Raw genomic sequence first — 14,038 nt, 5'->3', positions numbered from 1 at the left:
ACTTTTTTTATTTTCTTCAATATTATATATATATATATATATATATATATAACTAAAGCTATTTCGTTTCGATTTTATTATTTTAAGTTTATTTTATTGGAAACTGATTCTTTGGATTTGAGGCTATCAAAAAAATTTGGTGGTCAATAATTTGAATTACAAGGTTTTAATAAAGGCTGAAATTTAAAATTTCATAATTAGTGGTATAATAGGTTTTGAATTATTATAAAACACATTTCTCCACCTATTTAAAGAAGGTATAGATGGATAAATGAGAAGAAATAGAAAAGATAATTTTTTTCCAATTTTCTCTTCAGTTTTAGAAGTAAAAAAATCTTACTGTTCTAAACGTGCATAAAGAAGGTTTAGATTGATACATCCTAGCCGACTCTCTCTCTCTTACCGTTATTAAGTAGCGAACGTGTGGAACCAAACTCTTTCTCACACTTCAGTGGGCATTATTTAGCTCTGGGGACTAAGGGTATCTCCAACGGTAGATCTAAAGCAGAGTTTCTTACTGTAAAAAGTGTTGAAAAATAAATCAGAAAGAAAATAGATGTGTAGAGTCGTGCATGAACAACAGATAGTTTTATAGAGGTTTACTGTAAAAAGTGTTGAAAAAAAAATTATGCGTTTCTTTTTTTTCTCTCGACTTTCTCTCTTTCTCGCTTCTTTCTCTCGGAAGAACGACAATCAGTGATGGTGAAATCGAAAATAAACGCTGCGATTTCGCTCATTCGTCGTCTGGATCATGAAATTGGAAGAGTAGTGGCTATGAACCTAATCTGGGGTTACCATCTGCTCTCTTCCTCCTCCTCTCCTCTCTCTCTCTCTCTCACGAATTTCTGGTTGGGTATTTTGACAAACCCAAAAATTTCTGGTTGAATTTATGTGAAATAGATGCTCCTCTCGTTGATGGTTTGAAGAAGATTCTGGAGAACTCGCGACAAATAAGAACCCTAAGGAGCCTGTTTTCACCAAATTAGAGTTATCTTCAGTATTGCCTGTAAAAGAACTTCCTCCAATTTTTTGGTATTGTTCTATTCCAATTACTCTCTGCCCAATTTTTCGTTGTTCAAGTAATTTCCTCTTATGTTTTGAATTGTCTTTAATTTTGAATAAAGAGAGCCTTCAAAAACAAAGGATAATATAGATCATGATGGTATTAGTACTGGGAAGAAGCACAAAGGATGTCGATGCAAGCATCCCAAATATCTAAAGTTGTAAGTTTATTTCAAGAATCCAATAAATTGCTATTGTTAAGCTGCTATAGAGATTTTTAATATGTTGTTTAGGCCTGGACATAAAAACCGTATCCGAATACCCAATCCGGAACCCGACTCGAAAAACCAGGTTCGAGTTGGGTACGGGTTTGCCTATAAAACCCTATTGGGTTCTATTTTCTAATACCCGTAGGTTCGGGTTAGGATCGGGTAATACCCGGTATCCGTTTGGGTACCCATTAAATCCGAACATATAAACATATTTATAATATTTATCATTAATATAATGCAATTACCCCAAAATTATGATTATAATTTTGAATATTTCATTTAGTTTTATACCTAAATATCAAAAATAATCAAAATACCTAAAATATTTTGTTATGTAAGTCAAAATTTAACTAAATTCAATTGTGGGTGTTTAAATAACATTGCTCACAACATTATGGGTGTTTAAATCTTGTAACATTGCTTAGTGATGATGGTTTGCTGCTGATGTTTAATTATTTGTTTGCAGATGATGTTTTGTTGGCTTGCTGCAAAGGTGATGATGGTTTGCTGCTTAGTGGTGAACTTGTATTCCAAGTTAAACAAATTTGATTTTTTAAATTAATTTTCTTTGACCACCATTGAAGGAGAAGAAATTTTAGAACATTTTAAAGGTTTCTTTAACTTCTATTTTTCTCAAAATTTATACTAAAAGTAATGAAAAGAGACCATAAGGGTTTCTCACCTTCGGAGATGGTCTAAAACATAATTATCTCTCTGAGAGAGAGATCATCAAATTAAAACGTATTAAGAAACGTATCTCGATGATCCGTATCTCTCTTCTTGAAGATATGAATTTTGGTGATTTAGTTGGTGTTTCTAGATCTTTTACTATGTTTTTCTTCCAAATATCCTTTGAAGATTCACTTATGTTGATTATTGCTACAAGTCTTTTGCTTTCGTTTTATTCTCATATTAAACACTTGTTGCTTAAAAAATCAGGACAAAACTATGACAATCCTCTGTTTTATTGTGGCTCATTTAGTCATATCTATTAATTTTAGAGTGACCACTTCAGGATTGTTGATAAGGTCATTTGCAATACTTGCACTATGAGTCGCAATTCTAGGATGTTCCCATGTCGTGGTTCCAAGTAATTACTACCTCCCATGCTTAGAAAAGTATAACTCTATTTCTAAATGTAATCCGAGATGTTTCAAACCCGGTTCTAGTGTCGTTGTTTCACCATCAATAAAAATATAATAAAGCATGACATTTTAGCAAAAAAATTAAACTGATTAATACTGCAAAAACAACTAGGCTATGTGTGACTAGGACATATAAATTAAAACAAGGTTATCAATTTTATCAATACTTCTTTCTTGAAATCAAAGCATTATACACATTCATGACTACCATAACAAAAAAAAAACATTTGGATCACAAAAATAATAAGCATAACAGAAAAAAAAAATTGAAATAATCAAACTAAAGAAATATTAAAAATATAAATGAACATTATAAAACAACTTCTCTCTTCTGATCAGAGGCGTTGTCGTAAATCTCGATCAGTTTCTTCAACACCACGACTTGTGTTCTAAGCCGGACGATATAATCCGCCGTGTCTTGAAACAGCTGATCCGTCTCTCCACCACCTACATTCTCCGACTCACTCAGCTTCGCCGGTGCAGGAAGAAGGCTCTGCAACGCTCGGAGCTTCTCCGGTACCTTCTTCCCTCCGTCGATTCTACCCTTTCCGCAGCACGGGCCTAACACATGTGCCCTTCTACTTTTGAACTTGTCGCATCTTCTTCTCCCACTTGTGCTTTGAGTCTTTAAAGTTCTCATCTCCTCAAAGAAATAGAAGAAAGAGAGAGAGAGATGATGATGAAGGTGAGAATGAAAGAGAACGGTGTTTTGAGGTTTTAAGTACGATCCATGTTACGAAACAGCCCTCAAAGTTTATGATGATTACAAAAGTACCACTACCACGCATGCTGTGTTTCTTTGTTGTTGCCTTTTCAACTTGGGGGTGTTATACGTAATTTGAAATGACATCTTACTGTCGTTGTGTCGTAGGCTTATTTGGCAAATATATTACATGCAGTATCAGAAGAATGAGTTGGCTTTTTCTTTTCTTGATGGGGAACTGTAAAAAAGACACGGCAGTAAAAAATTTTGGTAAAAAGTATAACCTATTTAGTTATTATAACTCAATAATGTTTAATCTGATATAGAATAGAAAAGTCTTATTATCTATGTCAAAACGATGTACGTGAGCTTTTTTAGACAAAAGTAATAAGTAGACAAAGATTCTTAAACAGAACATTTGATTACAAGTTACTAATTATAAGGACTGTCCAAATGTAAACTTTAGGACCAAAACATGAATTTTATGATGTCCTTCCGATTTGTTATTTATTATTTAAAAATATGGATTTTCCTTAAAGAAGATGGCTTCGAAAATCCATGCATGTGCAGTGGTGCTGTAGTGTGAAGACTACTGTGTAGTACGGATTACTTTGGAGGGACATGTGGGGGGAAGTGGCAATAGATGTATCTATCAATAAGTCCAAGAAATTGAATTAGAAAAAGAGGGAAGTGCGTGAGGAGTGCACATTTCTAAACTCGACTGTAAAAGCTTGCCATAGCCTTCTGTTACGACCACATGCCAAGTTTTTCTATCGTGGAACATTTCTATTCCATATTATCCCCCCTTAAGAAGTTATTGTTCTTCTATTTTTATAGTTTTTGGTTCGATTTTGATTTGTGTTTTTGTTAATTTTATCTTTTTACATCATTAAAATTATTATAAATTGAAAACTCAAGATAACTACTATAATTTTTTTTTTTAAAGACACCATGTCAACTTTATGTTGGCCAAAGGTAGATATTGCTAATCCCTCAACTAACACAATAAAGTTCTTTTTTTTTTTTGTCAAAACCAACACAATAAAGTTACTAGATATAGTTTCTTTTTAAGTTTCAACNACATCAAGCGTATCAATAATTAAAATTTTTGCATAAGCTTTAAATATATAGTTTGTGACGACCGAACTTTGAATCACAAAATAAATCCTAATCACTAACAAAATTGACGAATGCGTTTTGGTGAAGAGCGGTGGGAGGTTATATTGGTAAAAGTTGGAGGAAGAGTTGGGATATATAATGGAAGGGAATAGCTGGACAATTACAAGTAACGCATTCGTCAATTACAATTACATTAAAGAACGCCAAGAAACAAAGCTTATGGGCCTATGGTCAATTACAAGTATACACAGTAGCATCCTCAAAAGAGAGTGCTTGGAAGCTACCTTCGTATTTATCCACAAATCAAATAATTTTTTGAATTATCTATTTCCAACAAAATCGAAAAGATTAAAATTTATTATGATTTATGAAATTTTAAGTAATAGTTTCCAACAACAACAAAAAAAACTCTAGAAATTAATGTTTTCTAAAATAAAAACGAAAAAAAAATCTAAAAATTGAGTTTTCCTTCGTAAGTTTGTCCGAAACCCCAATTCTCCGGTGCGACATTAAAGAACGCCAAGCTCCTACCATCACTAGTCCGAACCACAAACGAGAGCCTTTGTCCAACCAAGTTTAAACCAGTATTCCAAATTTGTCCCCAATTCCTACTCATAGCGATCCAATTACTCTTATGCCCTCTAATCTCAACATTAGTCACATCTCCTGCACCACCAACGTTATACACCAAAACCATGATAAAATAAGGATTGCCCTTGATCTCAAACCTCACACCACCACTCTTACCACACATCATTCTCCTAAACTTCACCGGAACTATCCCTCCTCTGTACTCAGCGAACGAAAGGAACATTTTCATCGATAGGTCGAAGTGGTTGTTTGGAGGGTTGCACCAATGGTACTGAAACGGTTCGGCGTAATTTGGTGGGCAGAAATTCGTGGCTGTGATCTTGATCGTACCGGCGTTAGGTTTGCAATACTGTGAGTTTACACACATGAGCTCAAAACATGCACCACAAGTCTGTCCGTTGTTGAACAACGCCGTGCTTAGCGCCGCGGTCTCTAAGCCGTAACCTTGTTTGAATAGATCGCCATAACCACACGCTCCCTCTGGTCACACCAAAATTACATACGATTAATGTATTATTAAAAAATAGATAAATGAGCATATAAATTTAAATAGGCATAACTGCGGTTGTATTTTGTATATAAAGGGCACATATATATATATATAGATTGTTTAAATATGCATATATATATATATATAGTTCGATTGGAGACTTAAACCATATAGTCGATTTAAAAAAAAACAATTGTTGAATAATATTATAACTAAACGATGAAAACAGAATGTTTTAGAACAGAAAAATTATGGTTAATTTCTAGATCTAGAAACACTTAATCTGAGCAAACTTTTTTGTATCAAAAAAAAATTACTTGTAAGACACTATTAATCAAAAATCATTAACACAAAGAAAAAAAAACAGAAAAAGGCATTATAATAAAATACTAACGCATGGTTTCTCCGCCGCTCATGTCGCCATAAAACGTAGCGTGTGCGTCGTACCACGAAGAGTCGATATTCGTAAGACCGACATGAGCCAAGACAAGGTTGGCCGCCGACACAAGAATCGCCAGTACAACAAAACTCATTGATAGATTCATGTTTTTTTTTTTTTTTTTGCTCTCTACGAGTTACTTACTTATTTTTATTGAAAAGAAGAGTGATTATTTATAAAAGAAGAGTGAACATTGCTGTGAATCTTTTTTTTGGTAGTTTACCTTTTGAAAAAATAAATGGGATTATGCAAAATCAGCAGAAAAATATGTTTCCGTCTTAAAGCCTTGAGAATTGATTGCTTAATTTTAGACCGACCCTTCATTACTAGAAATTTAGAATCAAATAATAAAGACTTGAATCTGTATATATCTTATTCCCTTAGTAAGAACGAGAGATTGAGATACGTTTCTCAAAATTGTCAATGTAGATATGAATTTGGAATTCCCGTTGAAATATTCTGGGAAATATAAAATATTAGGTTGTGATATATACTACTGTATAAAATTTACTATAACCTTTGGGCAATCAATACAATAAAACTTGTATGTTTTTCACTAGGGTATTACACTTCAGTTTTTTAATTCCATCATATGCTGACACATGGATAAAAATAGATAACCAATTAAATCCATCTATATATATACATTTTTGAAGACATTTATAAAATAAATCCTGAAATTGGCACTTATTTACAAAAATGTCATTGATATTAAATAATTAATTTAATAAACAAATTAACTTTACTTTTATTCAATTTTTTATAGAAACTGTTTTAAAAGGTAACAAACATAATTGCAAATATATACAAATTTTATTTCATTATTTTATAAGGAGGTGAATGAAAAAGTTTACCCTAGAAGTAAACTCGTGAAAATAAACCCATGTTGCATGATCCGCCTAGCATGGCGGGTTTGGACTATAGAACCAACACTAAAATTATTAGTTTATTTCATTTACTATAAATTTGTAGTCATAGTTTGAAAAATTAACTTATAAATTATTTAGTATATGAACTACAAAATATTACACATATTTCTTAATATTCCAAAAAATTAAAAAATTATATATACATAAAAATATACACTAACATACTATATAGACATACCTCAGTTTAATTATAGAAAACAAAAGTAAGTGTTTTAAAATTTTATATTCTATCTAATAACAAATATAATGTAATTAGGTTCTAAATTGTATAAAACGTAAGAAGAAGAAAAAACATTCTAAACAAAATTATAAATTAATTAGATAAAACTTAATGAATTGAGAATTTGAAAACTAAATATCTTAAAATTTATTATTTAAAATACAATAATTTATAATTTAGTCATGCGGTGTACCGCAGGCGAAAACCTAGTTATATATTAACAGGGAAGCATTTTGTTGAAAATGCTGATGTGTCGTCGACGCCAGAGTAGTTTGAAGATCTAATTGTAGTTAACCATCTCAAGATAAACATATTTACAAAAACAAACCTTTCGATTTATTAAATATGTCATTGAAATATACTCCCTCTGTCTCTAAGAGATTGATGTTTAGAAGCTTTTACACATTTTAAGAAAACAATGATTACTGAGTTTAAATATATTTTTTTTCTTTGATTAAAGACATATTATTTAATTTTAAACCAATAACAATTCAAAATTTTAAATATTTTCAATAATTACTTCTTGAAGTTTACAAAACACTAATCTTTGTGGGACAAAAAAAATATCCCAAAACATCAATCTTTATGAGACAGCGGGAGTATAAGATAATGTTTATTTCACAATTATTTACATAAATAGGCCATTAAATATATAAGGTAATGTTTCTTTCTATCTATTTTAACCTTTTTGAAGTACATTTTTGTGTCATCCTTTCTTATCTTTGTATCCAAACAAGTCTCAACTAAATTCTCTACAATCCTTACAACCAAACACAATCATTTCCTTGTTTGATAATATTAATTTCCTAAAAACTATCTACCTAATTTAAATCAATATGTTTGACTAAAATATAATTCTCCTTGCACTTTTATTTAATCTTATATTTAATTAGTTTAATTACTATTTAATACATATAGTTAATAAAATTTTAGATTTTTTTCAGCATATGATGTGATTTGAATTTTTATAAACAGATATATATTTTAAAAATTTTCTTAGGATATTTATAACCAAACAAGTATATCCACGTATAGAGCTCGAAATACATTTTTAAAGTACAATAGGGTGCCATCACGTTTTGGCTTTTTGCCAACTTTGGGTCAGATTTTTAACTAAAATTATAACCGATTCAATTATCCGGATCCTCCTTAAGATTACCGAATATTTTGGGCCAGTTTTTAATCCATAGTGTACTTATTTACATCCAATTAATGTCAATTAATGTCCATTATATCTTAGGAAATATCTAATTTACATGCTGAATTTTTAGGACTGAGTTTGACAAAAAGAATTGATAACACAAATTCTGTAATCACATCCCTATAATTTAGCAACTAATTCAAGAAGAATACATCTTAGGAAATATCTAATTTGCGTTTAATAAACGATTACATATTTGCTAAGTTCTTACTAGCTTTAAATGTACACTATTAATCCAATAATATCAATTGAGAATCAAAATAAGAATATGCCATAGCATTCATTCCTAAATCATAACTAACCAAATCATAAAATGTATATTCTCAACTTGCGAATCAAGAGTTTATACAAAACCTATCTACAACCGTTAACAGTATATATATAGATGCAATTCACCATAGATTACAAGCACCACTAAACTATTACAGTATCATATCAACAAAATAATAGACCTGTGGTGTACCACAAGGTAAAACCTAGTTAGTTTAAAAAAAATGAAAGACTTAACCAACTATTAAAACCAGAAAATATATTTAATTATTTAATTATCGTTTTCATAACATATATACTTATTAAAAGTTAATTACATTTCACAAACAGTTATATGAATGAAATAAAATAAAAATAATAACATTGATTCAAGCAATACAATATAGTGATAATATAAAACAGACAATATCGAAACTCTATACCTCAAAATTGTTGTTTCTTTTTTCGATTTTATTCCAAGTATTTTTTTTTATCCACTTTACTCGTCGATTTCATGCTACTACGTTTGGCCGGCGCAATAGATTCTAGTGCCTAAAGCAAAAAAAAATTTGAACCTATTAAAAACAAAATTTAATAAATCCCGAAAATAACTTAGCCAAGGATCGAGCTGGAAACATCTAGGTGTGCTAAACCAGGGTTGACCACTACACTACAGCACACTTTTGGATAATGATGCCCTTGACATTTATATATTTTTTTGATGCTTAAAGCACCAGCTTCATGAGCTTTAGCCACGGGCCGGGCATGAATACAACAAACCTCTCAACAAAGAAAGACGTTTTAACCCAAATTAAAAAACAGCAATATATGTGAATGGTTGGTAGAGCTGCCTCATCCCATTTTGGAGTCACATCACTCAGTTGACGTCATCATTTCTACGAAGAGATCACTCAGTTGACATCATCATTTCTATGATGATATCACTCAATTTTTTATTTGCTTATAAATAATACATATCTAATTCACTTCTCACATCAAAACATCTTTCAATTTCCGCATTCAAAACATCTCTCACTTCCCACATTAAGTTATGACTACCAAATAACCAACTAAGGATCTTGGAAGTGACAAAAAAATAACGAAGGAAAAGAAGGTCGGAAAAACAAAAGATAACTATGTCCCTCACACACACACACACACATTTTGATCATGTTTTCATGTCTCTGGGGATTTGTCGGTGGAAGAGAGAGGTCTTAGACTATTGGGAGGAACGTTTGGCAGGAAGGTCTGAGAGGTAGAAAAAGAAGTTCAAGAACGAGGCTAAGTCAGGCATGGGGACAGGTGTCAGTAAGAAGTAACAGAGATGACTAGTACAATAATATTATTTACTTTACAAAAATATTAATTACTTAACAATAAGATTCTTATTTTTATTAATCTGCAACTTAAACCAGAAATTACAAATCTATTTATTAACATTAAAAATTTATTTCTCAGCACTGAAATCAGTTTTAATATATTTAAAACCTAATATGAAATAAAACTTATATGAAATAGCTTTTAGAAAAACATGAAAAATGTTTAACAATAAAAAAGAATTACCTCAAATGAGAGAGAGAGAGAGAGAGAGAGAGAGAGAGAGAGAGAGAGAGAGAGAGAGAGAGAGAGAGAGAGAGAGAGAGAGAGAGAGAGAGAGAGAGAGAGAGAGAGAGAGAGAGAGAGAGAGAGAGAGAGAGAGAGAGAGAGAGAGAGAGAGAGAGAGAGAGAGAGAGAGAGAGAGAGAGAGAGAGAGAGAGAGAGAGAGAGAGAGAGAGAGAGAGAGAGAGAGAGAGAGAGAGAGAGAGAGAGAGAGAGAGAGAGAGAGAGAGAGAGAGAGAGAGAGAGAGAGAGAGAGAGAGAGAGAGAGAGAGAGAGAGAGAGAGAGTGGGAGAGAGAGATTACCAGATGGCTGTGAAAGCCAGGAAGAAGAGGCTGGAAGAAATGTTGATTCGCCATTATCAAAGCTTCTAAATCTCTCTCAGACTTCACCCTACAAATTTCAAAGGGGGAAAGAGTGTACTAATACCACAAAATTATTTTACCAAAAAAAAAAAAACCACTAAATTATAAACATCACAATTGACATGACAAGACATTTTTTTTTTTTTCAAGTAGAGACTGTTTTGGTTTTCCCACTAGTGAAAAGTAAAAACTCCTTGGAACCTGAGAGAGAGTGAGAGAGAGAGAAGGGTTGAGATCTTACCACCATCCTCTTCGCCATCGCCGCCGCACAACATCCCGAAATCTAGGGTTTCGTATGAAGAAGAGGAATTTTTTTTCTTTAAGACTTTTTGGGCTAGATTGATAATGAACTTTATTTTAAGTATTTATAGACCGTTTCTAAAGGCCTTCTTAGCACATGCTCGCTTTTTATAACCTAATCCAGGAGTATATTTGATATTTTATAAGTTGATGATTAATTTGGTATTAATTTATGAGTCTCTATATTAGCTTTTTAATCCACGAGACAATATTTAATTCTTAAACATATATTGGTATTAAATACTTACAATTTATCATTTAATATTTTACTATATGATTAGACATTGTTGGTGTTTTTAGATTTAAATCGTAAAACATATGTAATTCTTTCCTCAAATCTGATGGCGGATTGCCTTGCACGATCGTCTAGATCTTTAATTTTGTAAATACACGATCGTCTAGATCTTTAATTTTGTAAAAAAAAAATGTTCAGCTAGTAGCTCAATACATGGCCACATATCCCAACTTCAAATTTGTTTTTTTGATAAAAGCCTAAGTAGACATATATATAGTACAGTTTTATATTAAAAAATCCATTAAATAAAATATATATTTTCTGCAATCTAAAATCCGCAGGTCAATACCTTTTTTTAAAAACAGTCCCACATATTATCCACTGAACAATCCGTATTTTTTTAAATAAGCAAATTACCTTTTTTGTGATTGAAACCACTTGTGCGGTTTTAACTATTTTGTTTTTTTAATAATGCAAATATAGAGCTTTTATTCACTATCCCTATAAATTAAAGCTCCAAATGGTACCAACGTATTTGGTTGTGCGGGGAAAATGATTTAGTAGTATGGTATGGTTCAAGTGCGGTTCATGGGAAACAAATATATTTGCGGAACAAATGCGGTTAATACAAAATAAGCGGTAAAGAATAATATTTGTTTGGTAAAAAAATAAGTGTGGTTCACAATAAAATCACATATATACATTGTATATATATGTATCTAATCTATTATTATAACAATAATTGTATTAGTAAAGAATATAATTAATTTAATTGTAAATAATGATCTGCTCTGTGTTAATAAAAACAATTTTCAAACATTAAATATCCAAATTTATTTAAACTAAAAGTTTAATTTCTTATACATACATTTTTTTTCACAACTAAAAATATTATTTGTAATTTATTAATTTTTTATCTCTTTATAATATATGTGAATTAATTATTATTTATTTTTATTTATAATTTATAAGAGAGAGAAGAGAAAATAATTATTTTTGTTTTTGTTTTTGCTTATGAATTATATAAATATAAATAATGATTTCTTAGATAGAAGATAAAATAATAATTTATAAAAAAACACTGTAGTACTTTTTACTTCTTTCTAGTTGAAAACCATTGGTTAAAAGCCTATGGGTGATAACAAAAGCGATTCATGTTATAAACAGCTCATAAAACCGTAAATTATTATTTCTTCTTTTCTCTTTCTAAAACCACAAATTGTTAAAAAAAATTCTTGATTGGTAATAAAAGGCGTTTATATGTTTCTCTCCTCCTAATTATGTTTTTTACATGACATGATTCATGCATGAATCAATGGATGATGCCATAAACAATTTTGGGAGGGATGCCACACATGATCTGATGAATGAATAAAATTATTAAAATATATGTTTGTTTTTGTTTATTCTCTTTATTAAATGATATCAAAACAGTTCATGAAGATGAGCTGGAAAAAACAAGAATAAAATAAATAAAGTTTAGGAAATATGCTTTTAAAAAAGTGACACACATTCGCACGTGACGTTTATTATTTTGGAACAGTTATTTGGTTATTGAATTACAAATAACTTTTCTGATTAAGTTTTCGTTATTTTTTGTTTTTGGGTCAAATATTTTCCGCTTTATAGTTCACAATCATTTTTCCGTTTCACAATCATTTTTGGGACCATTATGTGTACTAAACTATAGTGATCCTAATCATGTCTGTGTGAACCTGTAAATTGTCGATATATAATTACACAACTAAATCCATATATTCAAGGGATTTTGGCAGCACTAACGAAAAACAATTATTCACTCCATAACAAAACTAACTGTAACACCCCACTCTAATATAATAAATTAAGTTGTTTTGATATTGTATTAGTATATATCCAACCCATCTTCATTTCCATTTTCATATAAAGTTTGGAGTCAATTTTGTTCCAACTTCCAACTCATCTCCATTTTTATCTCCAAAGTAGATATCTTTCTTTTATTATCTATATTTGGAGAACTCTATTTCCATTTTACACTACAATTTGGAGATCTTTATTTTTTTACTCTAAAATGGAATAAAATTGGAGTAAAACCCAATTTCAAAATAGAGTTCCTCCAATTTGAAGAAAAAAATGGACATATTACAAGCCCAATAAGATTCATTAGACATCATTATCGGTTATTATTGTCTTAAAGTTTCTAAACACTTTAAAATATATATATATATATATATATATATATATATATTATTTTTATTACTACTTTATTATTTAATTAATTGTCCAAAACCAATAATTATAGAACAACTATAGATCATTTTTCTCATATGTGTCTCAAATGTCACCCAAGAAACACTATTAATCTCATCTCTCTTTCTTTTTATATTTTTTCATTATAATTTTATTTAACACCCCTTGCAAGACTGATATCTCTCTAAATTACATTTTCTTAGGCATCTTCTAAGTAATGATTTGCATTGTTTAGAGTCTGTCCTTAGCATTTTTAGGTAATTAACCCTACATATTTGCATTTAGGTTGTTCAGGGTGTTGCGTTGCTGCATTGTTGCATTTTGGATAAAAACATGTGCTTTGGAGCTTAAAAAGCAATAATGAGGATGGAAAAATTCAGCTATTGCCAAGAAGGAATGAAGGAGGAAAGGAGCACAAGAGGAGTAACCCAAGCCCTCACTCGAAGGTGTGATCGTGCAGAAGAACAGCCCGAGGCTTTAACCCGAACTAGTGAAACCGAGCACAAGGGGAACCACCCGAAGTTCAACTCAAAGAGCTGCTCGACCCTTGAAATGACCCGACCCTTTTTTTTAATAATAATAATTAACTAGTGATCCCATACCCACTAGCAACCCAACCACAATCAAGCCAAACAGAGGAAATAACCAAAAGATAACAATAATCAATAACTAATAACCAATAATTTATAAATCAATAATAGTGATAATTCAACAAAGTCATAAAACATTAAACTAGCAACCTATCAATGTTTTAATGACTCTACTCTAGCAACCTAGCAGAAGCCAGACAACCCATCAACGAGCCACTAGAACATCCTCCTCTTTATTGTCTCGATTCCACGTTCACACTTTGCCTATACCTGCATCACAACACATATGAGATGCATGAGTATTTTATAAAAAATCAGAGAGGCAATCCTCCCATCTACTAGGTTATACACACAAGCGATTG

The 14,038-nt window shown here is 31.0% G+C and overlaps 2 protein-coding genes across 2 annotated transcripts; both read right to left on the bottom strand.

Moving 5' to 3' along the window:
- Nucleotides 2,580–3,106, bottom strand: LOC104780178. The gene has a single exon (XM_010504666.2). It carries the CDS (start codon nucleotides 3,057–3,059, stop codon nucleotides 2,730–2,732), a length of 330 nt encoding a protein of 109 aa, XP_010502968.1. The 5' UTR covers nucleotides 3,060–3,106; the 3' UTR covers nucleotides 2,580–2,729.
- On the bottom strand, nucleotides 4,693–5,855 carry LOC104783714 (expansin-A23-like). Its single transcript, XM_010508835.1, has 2 exons — nucleotides 5,717–5,855; nucleotides 4,693–5,312 (listed from the first exon to the last, which is right to left on the bottom strand). The coding sequence occupies exons 1-2, from the start codon at nucleotides 5,853–5,855 to the stop codon at nucleotides 4,693–4,695; spliced, it is 759 nt and encodes a 252-aa protein (XP_010507137.1).

Source organism: Camelina sativa, chromosome 4 (assembly GCF_000633955.1).
Source record: "Camelina sativa cultivar DH55 chromosome 4, Cs, whole genome shotgun sequence".
NCBI lineage: Eukaryota > Viridiplantae > Streptophyta > Magnoliopsida > Brassicales > Brassicaceae > Camelina > Camelina sativa.
Note: the sequence above shows the minus strand (reverse complement) of the source record. Positions and strands in the feature narration are given on the sequence as shown.